The sequence below is a fragment of the Chrysemys picta genome, chromosome 1 (genome assembly GCF_011386835.1).
Source record: "Chrysemys picta bellii isolate R12L10 chromosome 1, ASM1138683v2, whole genome shotgun sequence".
In the NCBI taxonomy this organism is placed as follows: Eukaryota; Metazoa; Chordata; order Testudines; family Emydidae; genus Chrysemys; species Chrysemys picta.
In genome coordinates, this window is record NC_088791.1 from 132,638,440 (window position 1) to 132,660,837 (window position 22,398).

A 22,398-nucleotide genomic window follows, 5' to 3' on the forward strand; every position below is an offset into this window, starting at 1 on the left:
CCTCCTCCCCCGAGCGCACCCCACCCTCGCTCCTCCTCCTCCCCCCAGCGCCTCCTGCATGCTGCTGAACAGCTGATCCACGGGAGGCAGGAGGCACTGGGGGTGGGTGAGGAGCTGATTGGTAGGGCCTGCTGGTGGGTGCTGAGCACCCACTATTTTTTTCCCGTGGGTGCACCAGCCCTGGAGCACCCATGAAGTCAGTGCCTATGTGAGGCGGTATAGAAAATCCTCCTCATTAGGGTACATTTAGACTTGGATCTGGGGTGTTATTCCCAGTTTGAGGAGACATACATGTGCTAGCTTTCTTTGCGCTAGCATGCTAAAAATAGAATGTAGCCATGGCAACATGAGCAGCGCTATGGCCTTGCCATATCAAGTACATACCCATCTGAGACCATAGGCATGTCCTCGGAGCGGCTAGCCCACCCCACAGCTCATGCTGCTGTGGCTACATTCTGATTTTAGCACTCTAGGACAATGAGAGCTATGATGAATATGTCTACTTGAGCTGGGATTCACAGCCCCAGCTCCAAGTGGAGACATAGCTTTTGATTCCTGTCTAATGTGCTTTGCTTATTGTGCTCAAGGTCAAACTTGTCTCTAGTTTTGCGGTCAAGATGGAATTCCCCGCCCCAGGTCAGATTGGCAGGGACTTAGGGTTTTTGCCGTTCTATTCAGCATGGGCAATGGATCATTTGCTAGCATCATCTAAGTGTATCTCACTAATCAATTCCCTGGCATTGCAGAAGCCTCAGGTGTAGGTGGCACCTTGGTCTCTCCTGCTCTCTGCCTGTGTGGCTCTCCTACTACACAACAGTTTAGTCCCGAGGACTGATATGCTTTAGTCTAATTTACATCAGCGGATTCAATATAGGAGTATCTGGGTGAGATTTAATAACCTGTGATATACCGGAGGCCAGACTAGATGATCTAATGGTCCCTTCAGGCCTTAATCCCTATGGAATCTATGAGAATGCTGCAGCCATCATTCTCAGAGCATGGGGTAGGGATGCTGCACAACCTATTGGGGCTTGTCTAGCCAGGTAAGGAGGTGTGGTTAAGGTCTCACTCACCCACACAGCTGCTAGTGCCCAGAGGCCAATGTGGGTGGGTTATAGTTGGAACTCAGTGTATCTTTTATACAACTGCTGTAGGCAGTGCTTCTGTGCCCACTCCCCCTAGTAAAACTGATCGGAGAATGAAAACATTTATCTGTGAATAATTTATATGACATATGAAGGAAAAAATGTTGAACAAATTATTTTAGGGAAAAAATGTTGGCAAACGGGGTTTTGTTGTGTCTTGATTTAACTTTCCTTAAAACTCAGAGACTCTGGTTGGAACTACATTTATAGTAGTCCAAGGCCTGTTAATACTGTCTTCTAAACTAGATCATTTATCTGCCTGTCTACAAACCTAGCATAAACCAAAGGGGGAAGGTTTTTTGTTAATTATGGAGCTGATTTTTGTTTACAGCTATTTAAGGTTTGAGCTCGAAGTAGTGCAGATTTCCTTGTGTGGAGATTTGCTTTTAGTTAATAAAGGAAAGCATGTGCACTACTAGAAGTTAAGGGCAAGGTTTTATAAAATGAGTGATTGTATTTAGCCTCCTAAATTTGTATGTAGGCACCCAAATAAATGCTAGGATAAGTATCCAGTAGTTCCCAGTAATTTCAATAGGAGTTGCTGGGTGCTGAGCACTTGGGAAAAATGAGGCCAATGATGTAAGTTCCTAAATATGAATTTAGAAGGCCAACTTTAGGCACCCATTTTTTAAAAATTTGCTCATTATTTCCACCATGTTTACTAATGCTAACTTGTATCAGTAGAAATTCTGTCATCCACCCAACGTTAATAAATACATATATAAAAAGAGACTCTCCCTCTGGGCCCCCCAGTGCATCTCCTTTGTTGAGGTCTCACTACTTAGAGTGTAAGCTGCTCCAAACACAGACAGTCTTTTCTTTGACATTTTAAAGCATGTGGTGCAGAGTATCAGATTTTAACCAATAATGCGTTCTAGAGCTGATAAGAAAAGGTTTCTCCTCCCCCTCCCCCAGAAAATTGAGTTTTTGGAGAAAAGTTAAAACCCAACATATTTTGGCCACAATCCAATATATTTTTATTCTGAAACTCCTTCTAGGAGTTATAATTCAGGTACCTCATGTTCCCATTCTCCTCTTTAGGCTGGGCTCCTTGGTCAACTAGGAGATGCATCTTCTGTGATGCATCAAGACCTTCCTTCTTGGTTAGGGAAGGTGGCGCTCCCGGTATTTCAGTTTGCAGTCAAAATGTTTTGGTTTTTGCTTGAAAACAGAGAATGTTTCCATTTGGGGCATTTGATTTTTCAATGAAAAATTGTAATTTTCCTCAGAACGAGACTTTTGGCAAAAAAAAGTTCATTTTGACAAAAAACCCATTTTCCATTGAAAAACCTTTGCCATGGAAATTCTTGGAACAGCCCTCGAGAATTCACTTTGCTCACTAGTTTTGAATTCTATCTTAAACAGTGGTTGACTTCATTTGTAGCAATTATGTAGATTTATAGACCTATGGTGCTTTTTCTCTTGTATGTGAGTATAGTTCTTTTCTCTTTCAGTATTTCTTCCAATATCTTACTAGAAACTAGATGGCTTATTAGACAATAATTTCCAGGGTCACTTTCCCTCTTTATTTTTTTTGGAAGATTGGTACCATATTTGCTGATAATCAGGCATTTATAGGGGCAGATTCTGCTCCAAAATAGAAATGCTTTCTGATGACAGCAGCTGAGATTGTGAGTTGCAGCTAGGATGAGGAAAGCTCCTTGTTCTTCCAGCTGCAGTCTTTTGTGTCAGCAGTGAGCAATGCAAGCAATGGGCTAGTTCCAACAGCACTCTTTTGTGGCAGATACAAAACTGTGATTGAGAAAGATTACACATCAATACTTTCAAGGACAAATTATTCAACTACAAGAATAATTCATTTTCCTCTTTATTAAAACTGTGTTACTACTTTTCAGATTTCAAATGCTGAAAATATTCCACTAATTTTCCTTGCTGGGAAGGGGGCAGGGGGAATCTTCTAGCATAGTATATAGTAATGTTAGTAAGTGAGCCTCCCAAAGATTTGCAGTCTGTTTGGGTTCATGCCAAAGTCTGTCAGAATTATCCTGATCTGCTCAATCTGCACAATGGGTGTGAAATTTGGGTTTGCTTCCAGGAATTGGTGAAGGTCCAGGTTAGAGCTATTCATATAACGAAAAAAGTAGTCATAATTATTCAATGGGGGAAAATGCCAACGTTTGAAACTGAGGACTTGTCTACACTTGAAATGTGTACACTTCAGTGTAGGCACCGCCTATGCCAACAGGAGGGGTTTCCCCCATAGGCACTGACTCCGTGGGTGCTCCAGCTCCCACTGGCTGCCAGCTTTCCCCCTCAGCCCCCCAGCACCTCCCACCTGCTGGCAGCCCCACTGATTAACTCCTCCTCCTCCCTCCCAGCACCTTCTGCCTGCCACAATCAGCTGTTTCATGGCAAGCAGGAGGCTCTGAGAGGAAGGGGGAGGAGTGAGGACAAGGCACACTCAGGGGAGGGTGGAACTGGGCAAGAAGAGGCGGGGAAGAGACAGGGTGGGGGTGGGAAGAGGTGGGCAGGGCTGGGGACTGGGGAGGTGGGATGGGGGCGGGGCCTTCAGCAGAGCAGGGGTGGGAAGAGGTGGGACTAGGTGGAGGCTTGGGGGAAGGAGGCGGGTGGGTGGCGGGACCTGGGGCGGATTGAGGGGTTGAGCAACTCCTGGGCCCGGAGGAAGCCAGCACCTATGGTTTCCCCATTGGCGTCGGTAATACACCTTCCCAAGAGCCAGTAACTAGCTTGATGGAAGAATTCTTCCATCAGCCTAGCACTGTCTACACTGGCTTCAATATGCCACTTGGGTGTGGATTTTTCATATCCTGCCCAACATAGTTCAGCCAACCTAATTTTGTAGTATAGACTAGGCCTAATGTCATTCACAGTGGCTTTATTTAACCAGTGCTACTACACAGGTTCTTATTTTTTCTGAACTGCTTTGATCCATCATTCAGACAATTACTGCATCAGCCTTGGTCTACACTTGAAAGTTATATTGGCACAGCTATGTTGGTTCGGGGTGTGAAAAAACCACACCCCTGAAAGATGTAGCTATGACATAAGTCTCAGCATAGACACAGCTATATCAATGGAAAAGTGCTTCTGCTGTTGTAGCTACTGTTTGTTTGGGCAGGGGGTGTTCCTGCACCAATGGAAAAATCCCCTATGCTATGGGGCTATACCGACATAACTATGCTACTGTAGTTTCCGTAGTGTGGACATACCCTAAGACTCTTACCAGAAGAAGCAGCTCTTGGAATTTGATGCAAACTTCCCCATTGAAGTCAGTGGGATGATTTGCTTGAGTTTAGGCTTTGTAGGATTAGGACCATGCCTTGAAACCTGGTAAAAAGGGATAGCCCCTTTTATCCACTAGATGGCAGTATAGTTCAATCTACTGGTAGAACTCAGTCTCAAAGCAGTTGCTTGCTATCTTGCTCACTTCCATTCTGGCAGGTGAGAAAACCCACAAGACCCTCCATTCTGGAAACTATCTTCAGACTAAGTTAACATCTGAAGGGATACTTATTTCATGGTAGCCTGTGCCATAAAAAGAGAGTATCAGGGCTCAGGTTGGTTTTTTTTTCTCTTGCTGGGAACCTGGGTATAGAAAATGGAAAGGTCTGAGATTCATTGGCACTGGGGAACCCCTGAAATGGATTGGGTGGGATATGCTCACTTGATGCTACTGAACAGTCTCTAGAGCAAGAGCAAATATACCCCAAAGGTTCAATCAAACGAGCCTTGGGGAAGATTCATTCCTGATTCGGCGTTTGGCAACCAGCTTAACCTTGTGCTCACAGCAGCCTTCACCACAGGCGACAAGATTTTAATATCATTCAGGTGTGAAATGCTCCTTTTTAGCCATGTAATTTTATTGGATGCCAGTTTCTCCTCCCCAGAGTGTGTTTTCCTAAAGATACAGAGATAGGGATGGAAATTAAATGATCTTGGTATTTTCCAGATTAGCGATGAGTAGAGCTGAGCAAATGCAACAAAAAAGAGTAGTTGTGAATATTTTTCACAAATGAGACTTGCCAATTCACTTTGCTGGTCTCTAGGACCCTTTTAATTCTCAAACCTTTAGGGGAATAATTGTTGTTTGCAGGAATGTCTGTGGGAAGCAAAAGTATCTTGAATACTAGCGTAAATAAATATTTGCACAAGTATTATCATCAGAAATGCACTTGTGGACATTTTGAAAAGGTCTTTTTATTATTTGCACAATAGATTAATCAGACAATCAGAATGCTTACAAATAATTCATGAACAGAAGAGGAAATCCACTTGCTTTTAAAGCCTAAAGCATCCAATCAAGAAACACAGTGCCATATGGTTTGTGACCAATGATCCAACACAAAGAACAAATGCTTACTGCAACATATGATGATAAACACAATGTTGCCCTTAGCATAGACCAGGGGTCGGCAACGTTTGGCACGCTGCTCACCAGGGTAAGCACCCTGGGGGGCCGGGCCAGTTTATTTACCTGCTGACACGGCAGGTTCGGCCGATCGCGGCCAATGGGGGCGGCGGGAAGCAGCGCGGGCGAGGGATGTGCTGGCTGCAGTTTCCCGCCGCCCCCATTGGCCCGGGATGGCGAACCGCGGCCAGTGGGGGCCACGATCGGCCGAACCTGCCGCATCAGCAGATAAATAAACTGGCCTGGCCCACCAAGGTGCTTACCCTGGCGAGCCGTGTGCCAAACGTTGCCGACCCCTGGCATAGACAAAGACACACTTAAAAACGTGTTAACTGGGTTAACCGCAATCCACAGAGCAATCCATAGGTTCTAATGTGTTAACGCAAATTGCTGGTTGAACAGTTGTGAATAACATATTTGAATAATAAAAAAGGACAGTATGAACAAGGATTCATCGTATAAATTGGAACTGTTTGAAATTTTTTGATGGAAAAAGTGTCCCATGGTTTCATTTAAGTTGAAATTTTCCAGGTGAAAATGTCGATTTAAATAATTTTAATTTTTTTTCCGATTGCAAAATTCAAAACAAAAAAATAATAATTTTCAGCTGACAATAAAAAAAACTTTTTTTTATTTTTTACTTAAAATATTTTGGTTTTGGGAAACAAGAATTTCAGTTTTATTTATCCTTCCCCCTCCCCACCGTTTCATTTTCTATTTTGGGTTTCTGGATTTTTTGTTTCCCCCCTTCCCTTTCTCTCCCTTTTTATGTTCCCCCCTTTTTCCCCATTGGAATGGGGGAAAACCCCACTCTTCACATAATTTTATATTTTTCTACCTAACATTGGAAATCAGTAAGTACGTACGCAAAATTGTGAAAAACACTACTCTTTCTCACTTGCTTATGGCTTTGCCAACTGTTTCCAGGTAGAAAAATATGTTTTTTTAAAAAAAGGGTGAAAAGTAGGGTTTTCCCCACTCTAGTGGAAAAAAAAGGGGAATATAAAAAAGGGAGAGGTCGGGGGTTGGGGGGGGTGGGAGAGTGGGACAAAAATCCAGAAGCTCAAAATAGAAAATCAAAATTGTTTTCATTTTCAAAAACTGAAATGAAATGACATTTGAAACCAAAACACAAAATTTCATTTTGTTTCAGCATATGTCAATTTCAAAATGTTGTTCCATTTAGAAAAATCCCATGGAAAACCTGACATTTCCATTGGAAAATTTGGAAACGGGCAGGGAGGGGGGGTGGAGGTTCTCAATTTTTTTTTTTTTTTTTAAGGGAATGATTTGGGTTTTCTGAGCAGCTTTAGCATAAATTGTTCACTGCAGGTTTGTTCAGCTCTGACAACAAACAACTGTAACACATAAATCTCCAAGAATAGGTGAGAGAACTGCCTTTCTGTTCAGTAACTCTCTGCCCATAGCTACACTAAGAAGATGCATTAGGTTGAAAAATGGGTTGTGCTTAGCTTTGTGTTAGTTAAAACATGTTAGTTAATCTGTTCCAACAAGATGTACTTTCCCAGTGTAAACAAGGCCTCTGAAGGCATTTTTCTCCCTTTCCACTGCAGCACAAGGGCTTACAGAGAGGTGGAAAGAGAGAATCTGAGCTTCCAGGGGCAGGGGGAAAGTTCAGGACAGAGGAGTTCACAGTTAAACACAAATAAAGTGGCTGATAGGACTGAGGAACCTTAACATTTTGCAGACTAAAATGTTCTTTTTAATTTTTAAAAATGACTTGAGAAATCTTCTACCGAGAACGGGACATGTAAGCAATCACAAGGCCAAATGGTGGGTGTTTCTCGCACATCCCCAACCAGCTGGAACTTTCATCAACTAGTCAGCCACATAAATCCTATGCATGCTCTCCCTGAGCACTGCTAATGAATATGTGAGATGGTGTGAACAGCAGCTATTCTCGTTACAGTCCTCTGACCTTTCTTGAGGTTACCTCCCCACGCAGCCATGCCCACGCTACCTTAAGCTGAGAGACTGTTAGATCTCCTGTGCTAAACAGGAGAAGCAACTATTGGATGCAAGACTTCCATGGGAAATTCAACTCTTTACAGACAGATGTGGTGACGAGGCAGTCTGTGGCATTTTTCTTTCAGTCATTACAGACCTGTGACCCAGCATGGTGTTGGGACACTCGACTGTGAGCTTCAGGATGGGACATAAAAACTGAACTTCTGATCATGTGGTTTTGGGGCCAAAATTATTAATATTCCTGAATCCCTAATTCCCTACCTATGGTTTCAAATGGATAAGGAATTTGTCACTTCCTGCCTTTAACAGCCTACACAATTTCATAGCTGCTGCGTTTCTCCCCAGCGATGGCTGCATGTTAGTTCTGGGCAAAATGACACTTATTTTTGTAGTCTGTGCTGTCAGGGGTAGATTGTGACTAGCTCTGTATGAGTGTGTGAAGGGCTGAGGGGCCAAGGAGAAGATGCACCAATCTTCCCTTCATTAACCCCTTCACCATTGACCAGTCCCAGTTTTTGTGCCCAAGGCGGTTAGCTTGGTCCTTCTAAAGCCTAATGCTGACAGTGGTGCTAAGTTCCACAGAAGAGCTGGGAAGTGAAGGGGTAAGAGTGGGGCCACAAACACAGTCCTCTTATGCACCACCACTTTGAGACGAGGGAAGGAGAGCAAATGTTGCCCCTTTTCAAAGGTCATAACTGGGATCTCTTCTGGCCTATTCTCCCTCTGTGCTACTGGAGGTATGGAGATTGAGTCTGAAGCAATGCCTCTAGGACATCACACCTCTGCCCCCACCTGACCTCCATGGGCTTGAACTTGCATAACATAACAGTGCCCTTGAAAGACCATAGAGCACTTTGGGCTGCGTGTGGATAAAAGGCCCTCTGTAACGTAAAAAGCTTTGCATTAATATTCTGGGTTAGCTGTTGTACAAAATGTAAGTGCCAAAAATTGTGTCAGATTCACACTATATAAAACCTTGCGTATGAGCTACGCATGTTACTGACTGAGTAGCTGTCTCTGGAACTGCCAGATATCGTCTATTTAGAAGAACAAAACAACACTGAAAAATCCCTATTCTGGGGCCAACCTACACTACAAAAGTAACCAGCGGTGAAAGTAACTTACAGGACTTACCGGTACTGCCGGAGTCCTGAGCAGGCCGTGGCCTCAACCGGAAGAGGCGGGGCCTCTCAAGATTTAAAGGCCCTGGGGCACCGGCTGTGGATGGGAGCCCCAGGGCCTTTAAATCAACCCGGGGCTCCCAGCTGCAGAGGTGGCTGGGAGCTTCCGAGGCTCAGGGGCAAATTAAAGGGCCCGGGGCTCCGGCCACTGCAGAGCTCTGGGCCCTTTAAATCCCCACCGCAGCTCCGGCCCCAGCCAGGCCGCCAGAGCTGTGGGCGGCATTTAAAGGGCTCTGGGCTCCCTGCTGTGGCGGGGAGCCCAGAGCCCTTTAAATCCCCGCCGCGGAAGCCGTGCGGTCCGGCACGGTGTACTGGCTCTTGCCGGTACGCCGTACCAGACCGTACTGGCTTACTTTCACCTCTGAAAGTAACATGTGATTTTGAAAACTGTTTGAGAGTAGGTCACTACCTAGTCTTGAGAACAGCTTTTGGAAAGTGTTTTAACCATATCGTGTCTTGGCAAAGTTGTAGGGAGGATAAACTGAACGGTATTAGTTGAAGCCGCTTTTAAAAACCATGCTATTTTTTATCATTGGGATTCTCAAACCTTTTCATACCGTGAACCACATTATGTGGGATACGTTCCTCCTTATTGCCCACATCTCAGCTTCCTTTTCCTTCTGCTGCACTGACTTTATTACAGGACTTTCAAGTATATTATTCATCATTTCTGTTCCACTGATATGGACGATACTATATTAAGTGTATTACTAATGTGGCCATTCCCATCCATTGCAAACTGAAAGAGAAAAGTTGGCTTATTTAGCCTCCCTTATGTTCAGGAAAATATTCTGTCTTCCAGTCATTTTTCTCAGGTACATACTCAGACAGCTAACCTGAGTAGTCACCTGTGTTGCCCCAGCCACACTGCTAGTGCATGTCCATCTACCCATCAGGGCCGGCTCCAGGCACCAGCTTAACAAGCAAGTGCTTGGGGCGGCACCTGCGGCAATTCAGGGGCGGCAGGTCCCTCACTCCCTCTAGGAGCGAAGGATCTGCCGCTGAACTGCCACTACCGATAGCGGCTTTTTTTCTTTTTTTTTTTTCTTTTGCTTGGGGCGGCAGAAATGATGGAGCCGGCCCTGCTACCCATGCTGGGGAGCACCTTCTCAGCTATTGTGTAGACATACCCCATGTGATCAGCCAGCTCTCTGTGGCCTTCTAATGGTCCATGGACCACAGTTTCAGAACCTGTGTTTAGTATTGAATAGATGGGACCAGTGCTGACCCTTTGAACAGATACCGAGTTCCAGGACCTTGTATGGAAGTGCAGAGATATTCTGCTGACTCACCCTGGCAGTCAGACTAGATGGGTCTCACTTCCAATTCAGACATATGAAGGACGCAAAAATGATTATTTTACTTTGACAGTTAAAAGTGATCAGGTGAGTTTTGGGATTTTGGGCCTTGGTGAGGGGAAATATTCTGTATTCCAAAAGGCCAGGAACCAAAACCAGATTTTAGCAAAACCACACCCACACTGGTTTTTGCCCAACTCCATAGTTGTGGGCATCTCCATTGTGGAAAGTCTGTGATTAAACTTTAGAAAATTCAGAGAAAAGTAACAGAAATAGCTGAAGGGTCTGGAAGGACTGATTTCTCAAGAAAGAGATTAAAAGAACAAGTTTGGCCAAAGTGCGTGTATTTGAAGAGGAAGAAACTTAGTATTGTATAAAAGTGGAGGAGCTATAAATACAAATAATGGGATGATGTTAAGACAGGAAAAAAAGTAGGCTGAATATAATGACACATTCCCCAATCATAAAATCTATTAGTCTGTGGAATACCCTCTCAAGAGAAGTGTTCCTTGGGTCATTAATCTGCAGTTGGCAGAGCACTGGCAAATACTCCCAGCATCTGCAAGGCACCATCCTAATCAGTTTGCTTTATCAGAGTTACAAATGGCCTGAGCCATGCTCTTTGGTTGCGGTCCCAGTCGGTTTCACCCGTGGGTTTCTTTTCAGTGTTTGTCCTTTGACTGCTAATCAGCCTTAACTTTACTTCTGGCTTCTTCCTGGTGCAATCCCCTTCTAGCTTGTCATGCTTGGGATACCTAGTGCTTGTGAATAGCTCACTGCATGCTTCCCCTCTGCTCATCATGGTAGCCACATTCTTTTTTAGTTTATCCTCCTTCATCCCATCCCATGTTTAGTCTTTCTCATCAGTTCATCAGTAAGTTCTCTTGTGGTCTGTTCGATTTTACTGCTCTGGTTTCTCTCAGCAACTTCAGCCAATGTCCAGTCCCTTCCACCTTTTCCCCCAGAGTGGAGACGGGGTTGCATTTCAGGATAGTCTTGGCTTCTTTGCTATTGCATTTGCATTTTCTCATGTTTGTTTTCCTTTAGTGTGCTGGTAATTTATACTAGCAGATATTAAGGTGCCAAACTGCTGATAAAATGTGTGTGGGGGGGCTTTTATTTTTAGATACGACATGAGAACAAATGTGTTGTTCCTGAGAGGTGCCCATGTTTCCACAATGGAAGAGAATACGCTAAAGGAGAGACAGTGAACAAAGACTGTAACACTTGGTGAGCCATTTGCATTGTATTTCAAGTCTGCAATAATGATTGACAATTTTTAAAATGATGTTTTATTCCCTCCCCCCCCCCACACACACACTTCCTGAGGGAAGTGGGGATAGGAAAGAGGATGCATTAAAACGTTGGACTAATAGCAATGAAAAGTGCTAGGTGTGCTCTTGACCAGCACTGCATGATCACATCTGGTTAGGTCCAGAGTATGATTATGCATAGATTCATGGCTAGGGCAGGCAGTATGGCCTAAAGGATAGAACTCTGTTCTGGGACTCAGGAGAACTAGGTTACATAAGAACAAAGGAAGATAAGAACGGCCATTCTGGGTCAGACCAAAGGTCCATCTAGCCCAGTATCCTGTCTTCCAACAGTGGCCAGTGCCAGGTGCCCCATTCAGAGGGAATGAACAGAACAGGTAATCATCAAGTGATCCATTCCCTGTTGCCTATTCCCAGCTTCTTGGCAAGGTTCTTCTATAAGGTGTTTGGGGCTCAGCAGGGTGGGTCTGAGTGCAGGGGAGGTGGGGTTCATTTGGGTGGGGGTCCAGGTGCAGGTGGTTGGGGCTCAGTGGGGAGGGTGTCTGCGAGGGGCTCATTGGGGTGGTACAGATGCAGGGTAGGTGGGGCTTGTCAGGGTGAGAGTTCGATGAGCCTGCTTAACAGGGGAGCCCCAGCTGCTGCCAAGGGGATGCCTCATGCTGGGCTCCAGCTTCCCCCCTGCCCCCACTTCTCCCATCCCCTTCTCTTCCCCATTCCATGCCCCTTCACCACCACTCTATCTTATCCCCAGGCTTGGGGGGCAGAGGGGAAACCGCCTCCCAGCACGAGCGGCGGAGTGGGTTGGGGCTGGGTCGCTCCACTTCCTGCCACCTGGTGATTGCAGGGCAGGTCCAACCCCGTACTCACAGGCAGGGGCCGACGAGAGTGGGGGGAAGCCGGTACAAATTACCGGGGCCCAGTGGTCCGGAAGGGGGCCCGGGGTCCAGCTTTCCCCCCGTCTCGTCGGCCCTGTTTAGCTGGTCCGCCCTTGCTGGGGGGCCCGAACCTGCTATCGGCGGCCCTGCTCACAGGGCAGCAGGAAGTGGAGTGTCCCAGTCCCAGCCCACTCCACTCTGCTCCCCTGGCTCCCAGCCTTGGGACTTGAGGGGCAGGGGGGAACCGGCGGTGTGGCTGGGAGCTGGCGGAGCAGAGCAGGCTAGGGCCGGGTCGCTCCACTTCCCGCCACCCGGTGAGTGCAGGGCGTGCCCGACCCCTGCTGCATTCCCTTGGGAAGTAGCTCAAGGGAAGGGGTGGAGTGGGGACAGGGCTGGGGCAGAGCAGGGGTTGGAAGAGGCAGGGCGGGGATGGAGCAAGAGTGGGAGCAGCTTTCCTGGCCAGCTCAGCCGGCTGAGGGATTGAGCTGGCCGCGGCCCCTTCTGACTCTGGGCCCGGCACCATGGTAAACCCGGTACTGTCTAGTAGTACGATAAGAGCTACAACGACAGCTAGCCTGTTCTTAGGTGGTGTCAGTAGCATGATCAGTGGTGTCAAGGGCTCCAGTCTTTGCCTGTGGTCTGCCATTTGGGCAGGCTGGATGTAGACTTATACTGGATTTGCATGTTCCCATGCAGCTCTACCAATGCATTTCACTCCTCACCTAGAGCATTGTTTGTTGTTCCAGCCTTGTTACACCTGCACACACGTTCTCCCCCCCCCCCCCGATCAGCTGATGTGCTTACATATGGATCTACAGCATCCCCATGCTATTCCAATCCTGAGGGCTTCCAGATACTGCTATGCCAAGGCACTAATAATAGCAATATTTCCTAACTCTTATGTAGTATTTTTCATCTGTAAATCTCAGCCCACAGAACCTTGATCTACTGCATCCTCTGCTATTCTAGTGGTAGGTCTTGTCTGCACTCAAACGTGCATCAAAAAAACTACATCAGATTTAATTCACACCTGCTAACTGGTGTGTGCACATGCCTATTTTGAAATACAAGGGTATTATTTTAATTTTCAATTGAAAAAAGACATTTTAATTCCAAAATAATCGTGTCCCCAAACTGACTCGCAACAGAATAACAAACAGTGTGGCTTAAAAGCCAATGTAGTTATTTTGCAGCAAACTTGTATGTAAACTTCCAGTAGAATTCTCACCGATCTCTCAGTGCTTTTTAATGCTAACTCACCTACAGGTTCCATTTCCTTTTCCTGTTCTGGGCCTCTGTTTAATAAGTAGCTGCTATTTTATAATAAACAGGGATCCTAGTTTTCTGTGATTTTTTTTTAAAAAAAGTCTGATAAAATAACATAAAAATCTGCATTTTTCCATGATTAAAATGAAATGCTGAACTTCAGTTTTCCTAGCCACAATATATATATATGTATCAGTTGAACACAAAGTTTTATTGATATAGTTACAATTTTTACGCAAGTTTGAAGCCTACCAGTGCCATCAATCATTACAATAAAATAAAGTTAATAGAATAATCCAGTCACAGTGCATTGTTTCTTTACTGTTTTCGATGGCCCTGCTGTTTTTAGCCTCCTTTTCATTTCTTTTTATTGAGTTTATGTTGAGTGCTTTCCATGTGTTCTACAATTGTCTGCCTTCGAACGTAATCTACAGCCTTGCTGCATACAGAACAGCACATTACCATCAACATGAAATTTGTCCTTGCTAAACTCAGTGACATGGTCTTTAGGGGTGATTTTTAAAGTTTTTAGCATGTTTTCATAACTTTAATTACTCACGGCTGGAGGCTGAAGTGAAATTCGAGATGCATTAAAACACGAACCGCTCTATGCTGTTGAGTAACCTCTATATGCTGGAAGCAGTTTAGTGGAGTATGTTTAGCTATGTAAATTTAACGTGCATTCAAAAATCAGCCAGAAGAGGGGGAAGTTGCATGCATTGAATTAGTGACACTGGTACTTTGAGTAAAATTAAGTTAATAGTTAATACATGTTTTTATTTTTTTATAAAATGTAAAAACTAAAGATTCCCTGTAACAACACAAATTCTGTGTTTTTTCCATGGCAAACAGATTTCTAGGATAATAAAGCTAAAAAGCTGTGATTTAGCCTACAGGCCCCTCTACACTGTAATTCCTACAAGTTTGGGGAAGCCAGATGTGGTGTTCCCTGACACAATTAATAAACAGTTTCATATTGCAGTGAAAACAAGACCAATGCAGACTAAGATGTTACACTTTCAAAAGCAACTAAGCGACCAAGGAGCCCAAGTGTCCCATTTACTTTCAATGAGACTTGGCTTTTAAGTGCCCAAGTCACTTTTCAAAACAGGACTTAGGCTCCTAAGTCATATAGTCTCTTTTGTAAATTTTAGCCAAGACCTTTTATTGCCCAATTCTGTAGCAGCTTTCATGGTTCATTCTCAACGACATGAGAGAACATCAGCTCCCCAACAAAGATTTTTCTTGTAGGGGCCCTTAAACAACAGTGATTAAGCTCTGTTGTTTCTATAATTGGGACATGGTTTTAAATTCCTAATGGATACAAGTTAGATTTGAACCTAGTCTCCAGTAGCCTTTTTTTGTGTTATTTATATGGAAATACTAACTTTCCCATAGTGATTCCTAGGGAGGTTGTTCCTACACTGTAGATCTGGAATGTTATGCTTGAGAATAAGGGGGAAGAGAGGATTTTGATTTTCTTTAAAGAGTACAACCTGCTTTCATGCTTCTGTTCTTAGTAATATGAGATGATTTAGGAGGTCAGCTACACTGACAACTTTATTGAGGCAATAATATCACTATGCAAGAAGACAGTATTGTGGATTTTTTGTTCTTTTGAAAATCTATCCACAAAATTCCCAGTGCATGGTGATTTCCATAGTCATTTCACTTATTTTCAGTCATTTTTTGAATTTTGCAATCATTTTTACAAGATGCCGAATTACTCCATTCTTGCAATTTTTCTTTTTGCTTCTGATGTGGTATTTGCAAAATTGTAGTGATAAAAATGGTCCTCAAATGCACACCCAAACACACACATGCTTTTCTTCTAAAATGGAGGAAGGTGGGAGATGCATAAAATAGCCAGTTTTCCTACTTTTCATGTTTGCATCTCATTTCAATTATTATTTTTAAGCTAAAATTGGAAGCAAGATCTAATTTTGTACAGTTTGAACAACATGTTGGGCTTGTAAAGTTGCATGACAGCTCTCAGCAGACATCAAGTTAAGCATCATTTAGGAATCAATGTGAGAAATTACTATCACTCTGAGAATATCCAAGAATAGATAGTCTGCATTTTGGAAGTCAAATCCTCCTGTCTTTTGTTTTCACTTTTTATACTGCTATTGGAGGAGTTCTCATTCTCAGTTGTTCTTAGCCAGATGTGGACACCTGCAAACACAATATATGAGTCAGAGGTGTCAGATTTGGCATTTACATTCATCTTGACAAGTGGGAGACCCTAGTTCATAAGCAACAGAATGGCTCTAACCCTAAGCCAGTGGCAGACATTTTGTTATGCTATGTGCTAGGAATTCAGTACTGTACTTTAGCTTGGTGCAAAATTTGGAGTCATCTTTATGAAGCATGATACAGTAGAACCATGCTTATCTGAGTTTTGCTAAGTCACACACTTCATAATCTGTACAAAAATTGTTGGTCTTGCTCCACCTCTAACCAAATATTTAATAGTAGATATTCTGTTGAGGTTTCATATTACTGAGACTTCATTGTTTTCACCAAATGTACTGTAGAATATTTACTGTACTATGAAGCGTTATCCAGATTAAACTACAATTAATCTCATGTTAAGGCACTAGGCTGGGACGGGAAGGATCTAGGGTCCGTTCCCAGCTCTGCCTCAAACTTACCTACATGATCTTGGGCAAGTGATTCAATCTCTTTGTGCTTCACTTTTTCCAGCTATAAAATAGGGATAAAACTCCCTGTACCCTACCCTTTATCTGTCATGTCTATGGAGACTGTACATTTTTTGAGGCAGAGGCTGGCTCTTAAAATATGTAGAGTGCTTAGCACAATGGGGCCCTAATCTCAAGCAAGGTCTCTAGGCACTGTTCTGACACAAATATACAATCATCATAACTGATGAAATAAATGAAAAAAAGGCTGTGATGCATTACCCTTGCTTTTTCATGTTGTATATTCCCTCTCTTGTTAATTAGCAACATTCAGTAACTCACTGTGGCCCTGATCCAAAGTCCTTTGATGACTGTGGAAAGACTCCAAATGACCTCCAGGGACTTTGGATCAGGACCTCTGGGTCTACTAGTTACCAATGTGAATTTGCAACGGCCTGCTGGGTGACCTTGGGCAAGTCACTTCCCCACTCTCTGCCTTAGTTTCCCCATATAAAATGGGGATGATGATACTGACCTCCTTTATAAAGTGCTTTGAGATCTACTGATTACAAGTGCTATATAAGAACTAAGTATTATTACTGTAGTCAGTACAAGAAAAGGGTTTAAGCATTATCTAGAAACCCTTAATAATCTCATAACGATAAACATAACTAGCATGGTGGCATGACTGATTGCTAAAAACATACAACACCCCGCCCCCCCAAATCATCCTACGTGTTTTAATCTCCTCTCACATTCACAGGTGTAGCGCCACTGAAATCAATGAAGTTACACCTGTGTAAAACTGGTGAGCTAAGAGAATTAGGCACTTCTGCATTATAGATCAGGGGTCCCCAAACTTTGAGACGAGGGCCATATTAGATTTTTGAAGGGGCTTCGCGGGCCGAAGCAACTGTGAAAGAAATTAAATATATGCAAAATAATTAAAAAACGACACTATTCTACCGTGTCAGTGTTGCATTAAATTCTAAATCAGGTATAAAAGTTAATCGATGCAGGTACTATGAAATCACACAAAATATTTGTCAATACATTAAAAATCACTTCACTTTTTTTTATTTTATTTCTAAAAACTCACACATTTGTATCACACAAATACTGTTTGGTTCTATTAGTGATGTAGTTAAAATTTAACCATTATGAAATTGTTAATTTCCATCTTCTTTATTCCATTTATTGGAGATGTAATTAAGCATCTGGTTTGTATTTTTACTCTAAGGCAGGGGTCCGGGCCTGCTCGGCTGCAGTAGCAACTCTCCCCTAAATTGGCTCCCCTTTTGGAGGGACACTGGCTCCCAGAGGCACTCACCCCTCTGCACAGCTCAGCTCAGCTGAGCCCCCGCGCTGCTGCCGGCAGTCTGTTCAGCGTGCCTGCTCAGCTGCGTGCAGCCTGCCTGCCTGTTTGCTTCTCCCTCCACCTGCTTTGCTGAAGCAACGACTCTCCCCTAAGTTGGCTCCCCTTCTGGGGGGACACTGGCTCCCAGAGGCACTCACCCCTCTGCACAGCTCAGCTGTGCTGCTGCCCTGTGTGAGCTGCTGCCGGCGGCCCCTCCCTCTGCCTGCTCCTGTCTACTCAGCTGTTGCTTGTTGGTTGGAGGGCCGGATAAATGGAAGCCCCGGGCGGATCCGGCCTGCGGGCTGCAGTTTGGAGACCCCTGTTATAGATGCATAGGAGCAGGCTCCAGGGCTGTGTACAGCTGGCAGTAAGGAGAAAAGACAGATAAGGAATGAGCAAGAAGGAGAAAAGTTAAAAAAAAAAAAAAAAAAAAGAATATTTCCTGCCTCCTTTTTACTAACATCTGCGTTTTTATATGAGACTAGCAGTGCAGTTCAATTATTACAGTAGCAGTGAGGCATGATGATCCCAAACCACGAACTTGACCAGATTTCTCCTTTTTCTGACCAGCTACTCTCAGTGCACAGTGAAAAGGTGGCTCTGCTCCTACTCTCCGGCATGAAAGAGGTTGGCTGGCCTCTTACTATGTGTGGCCTGTGGTAGGCCAGATAGTCTGAAGCCCATCTATCTCCTAGTTTGGTTTGACCGTCACATTAGAATTGACCAGGGGCAGTCTTGCCCAATGGCATTCCCTCAGAGTATTGTTCTGTCAGACTATGAGGTAATGTCTCAAATTGCTGGGTCAGATAAAATACCATTAAGAATGAAATGCATTTAAGAACAGGGAGACTTCTTTGGACAGGGATGGTATTATACTTAAGTAATACAATCTGAACAGAAACCATTGGCAGGCTGAATTACAGGCCTGGTTTCTTGGTCCACAAACTTGGTCACTAGAGTAAACAGAGTAAACACATGTCCTCTGGCATCAGTTGGATATTAAATCTACTACTATTTTGGCTTCCTATGAGGAAAAAGGGACACTATTGCAAATAAAAGAAGGGCCAGTCACATTATGCTTCATATTTAACATATAATGGTCTTGGGAGGATAATAAAAGTGTTTTTGTAAAAGGATATGCTGAGCAGAGCAGGATATCCACAATCAAACACTAACAGCATTATGAAATACTCCAGCACACTCTGCTCAGCCCTCTTCTTGTAATAAGGGAGTTCAGGAAAGCACGTATTTCTACATGCAGTCTGTAACTGAAGGGATAACCTATCCATACTGATGCATTGTTTTAAAGGTAATGAGTGAGATTCTTACTCCCACTCTGGCCTATTTACGACAGGTAAAAGGGTCTGAGTGGTGTAAAGTGGCACTAAAAGTCCCATATCCACCTGGGGGAGGACTCCCTGAGGATGGGTATGGAGGCAGATGGCTACAGGCTGTTCTTCAGAGGATTCGCTTGCAAACCACAATATAGGGGCCATGCCTGCGGTAGGGCTGCAGCAAAGAGTGCTGCAGAGATTCCAGGCAGTACTATGGCCCATAGGGCAGCCTCGGGAGGCTGTTGTAATTTAAATAGGTCTCCAGGGGTATCTCAGTTACATTGGGGGCCCTGTCCAGCCCTTGCAAGAGTTTGGGATTGGGAGGGTGCGAAGCATAGGAGGTGCAGCATAGGATTTTGCCCCGTATCTATTTATTTTCGTAAAGGATCCTGTAGTGGATCCCAAAATTAATTGGTTCACGTACCACCTCCTTAAAAAATTTGTTCTGAAGTGGATTGATGGATCATCAAGCTCATGTGCCACTGGGGTACACCTACCACAGTTTGGGAACACTGCGTAGGGGGCACAGTGATAATAGACTTTCTATTTGCTCAGTCACTCTCTCCAGTGTGGCACTGTTACAATTATGCAGTAATTTAATCAGGCTGCACTGTGCCTGGGTCTAAAACAGCCATGCAGGGGAGTAAGGCCTACTCTCAACCCCTTGTAGATTTCCTCTCATTGTGGAGTTCAGATACAATGAGAACAAAGGTCAAACATAGCCCACAGAGAGCTAGATGAGTCAATTGGTAGGCCAGGAGTCTGATCCTGACTACACCATAAGTGAATTTATGCCTGGAGGAATAACACCACCTTCTTTTCACTTTGCTGGATATCACTAGATTTGGGCAAATAATCTGCAGCAAATAATTTGCTTGAAACATTCCAATTTGTTTTCTTGCTCTCAGAATATCCAGGAGCAGATGATGATTTTTGCAAATATACCTGTTGTTAGAATTTACTAGACAAATGATTTTCCAGAGTGTTTTGTTTTGATTTTAAAACTCTGGATTGATCTCAAACAGGTCAATGAGAATATTCAGTACACAGTATTTGAAATCTAAACTGTGTTGGCTGGTTGAGATCAGTCACATAAGTTGAAAGGTATTGTTTTCATTCACTGACTGGAAGATTGTAACTCTTCAGGTCAGGGAGAGGCCCTGAGGAACCCACTGGGGCTTTGAATGTCTCAGAGAGTGGCAGTAATTTAGGGCCTGCTCCAAAGGCCACTGAAGTCGATGGAAAGTCTCATTAACTTCAGTGGGCTCTGGATTGGGCCCATAGGGAGGGAGCAGATAGTAGCATTATAGACTTGGAGAAAATGTAAAACTTTCCCTCCGCTTGGCTATGCAAACCTTATCCAAGTCGTCATTCCTAGGTAAATTAGGCTACTATAAGATTTATTGGCTGGGTGAAGCGTTTACATTTAATTTTCTGTCAGCACACTCATACAAAATTATTGTGTGCCCAACCTGTATTGGAGTCTGCTGGGTCAAAAGAGCATTGGGAGCAGTGCAAATTGGCTGCTCAGAAGCAGCCTCATGGTGTTTAGAAGGTTGGTTGGTTGGTTTGTTTTGATTTGAAACAAGGGGAGCCCAAAACAGCTGCTCTTGGGGTAGGGGCAGCCTGGAGATCTCCAAGGTTTCCAGGGCAGTTGAAGCAGGGTGAGCTTGAGCCTGCGGCTGTGATGTGAGAGGAAAAGTTAAACGCAGAGCAGTTAAACGAGGGAAAATAACTAACAAGTCTCTGAAGCAATCTAAGGAATCATTAGAAAAAAACATTGTTAGAAAACTGAGAAAAGTAAAGCAAGAATGAAATGGGAAGGAAATAAGCTGTAATAACAGATAAACTGTAATTAAAGAGAAATAAAGAGAAAGTGAGCTGCAGTGAAAGTAAGAAAATGGTAAGGACTGTAAAACAAAATATTCAGACATCATTTTAAAGTATAAAAGGTGTGAAGTGACAGGAATAGAGAAATTGTCAGAGAGCAAGGGACTGGAAGCCAGAAAGGAACAGAGTGAAAATTGTTCAATCAAGGAGCTGACACATCACATTAAGGAATACATGTCTTTATTTGAGCTGGAACTTAAAATAGTCAATGAAGACTGCACAAGAGGATTGCTCAAAATGTAATTAAACATCCTAACAACTTTTCCTTCAAACTTTGGTCTTACAGGGGCTGAAAACTGAGAAACTGAAAAGGGAACATATAACAGTGGGTTTTATGTTCTAGTGCATTGTATTTTCTTATACCAAACTCTGTTAGTTCATGAAATAAATTGTTACCTATAAAGTGAGTTTAATTAAGATAATAGAAGAGAATATACAGTAGAGAACAGTAATAGTTTACAGTAGCTTATGGTATAATCTTAAGTAGTAGTTCCTGCTAAAACAACTATTTCTGATTTACTTGTGATTATTCCCCACGTAACTGATTTCTACTTTACCCCAGCTTGTTGAGATAAAACATGATCTGGGCTCTAGATTACCTGTGCTTCTCTTTATTGCTCTGATTCAGAATACTCTCCCATTGGGCTTGTTGCACATGTGAGAGACAGTGTTGCCTATTGATCAGGGCCGACGAGAGGGGGTGTGGAAAGCCGGTACAAACTACCGGGATCCAGAAGGGGGCCTGGGGCCCGGCTTCCCCAGCTCCCCCCCACTCTCCCCATCACCTTACTGGGGCCCGGTGGTCCGGAAGGAGGCCTGGCTTCTTTGGCTTCCCCCCCTCTCGTTGGCCCTGTTTAGCTGGTCCGCCCTTGCTGGGGGAGCCCGAAAATTTTTTTTCACTGGGGCCCGAATCCGCTGTCAGCGGCCCTGCTAATGATTATATTGTAAGTGTAACTTGTTGTATTTACACATTTACACCAGTCCTGGGACAGAGATGGTCAAGCAGTATGCAGGGAATCTCAACCTGGCATTACTGCCCAGGTCCCAGAAAGCAACTCTGCCTCAAGAATCGACTAATCAGAGACCAAGGCAAAGAGAAAACTCTTCTGTTGCTATTACAGCTCCCTTCCTAAGGGCTACTGCCTTTACACAGAGCCTTGCGTAACCCAAAAACTAGCACCATCACCACAGCATGTCTACCCAAGACTGAACACTTGCTTGAACACCAAGAAAAAGAATTTGAAAGAGAGACCACCTGGTGATCCCTGCCATAGTGGTTTATATGTATGATAGATCTGATCTCTTGATATCAGTTTTGGATATGGTGGAGAGGTCTTCCTTAAATTTATTGAAATTACATCTCTCTAGGGTTTTTGTACTTCATACCTAAAATCAACTTTCTTTGTTGAGGATATTAAAGTTCTGCAGAAGCATCAGTTATTGATTCCTTGCTCTGGTTCAAACTCAGATAAGCACAGAAGGTAAATCCTATTCATAGATGACCAGGGCATGAACCTTTTGTGGTGCACAGGCATAGGCGCCGACTTCCCCTCTTTCCCATGGGTGCTTGACCCCCCCCCCCCCCCCCGCACAGTCACAATGAATGCTCTGTCACTCTGCTTGCTGCTACTTCTCTTCCAGTTTTCTTTGTCTCAGTGTATTGTTTCTTTGGGTTTTATGCTCGTTGAGGCAAGAACCTCATCTTTGCAAATAGTGTCTGGCACGCATTTGGCACTATATAAATAATAAACAGTAAT

General features: G+C 43.9%; 1 protein-coding gene across 2 annotated transcripts in view; it reads left to right on the forward strand.

Moving 5' to 3' along the window:
• Nucleotides 1-22,398, forward strand: part of VWF (von Willebrand factor) — a 247,614-nt gene that overhangs the window by 87,788 nt on the left and 137,428 nt on the right. For both annotated transcript variants that reach the window (XM_008165463.4, XM_065570815.1), the window contains exon 19: nucleotides 11,130-11,233. In XM_008165463.4, the coding sequence (XP_008163685.2) occupies nucleotides 11,130-11,233 (104 nt within the window). The remainder of the gene's footprint in view (nucleotides 1-11,129; nucleotides 11,234-22,398) is intronic.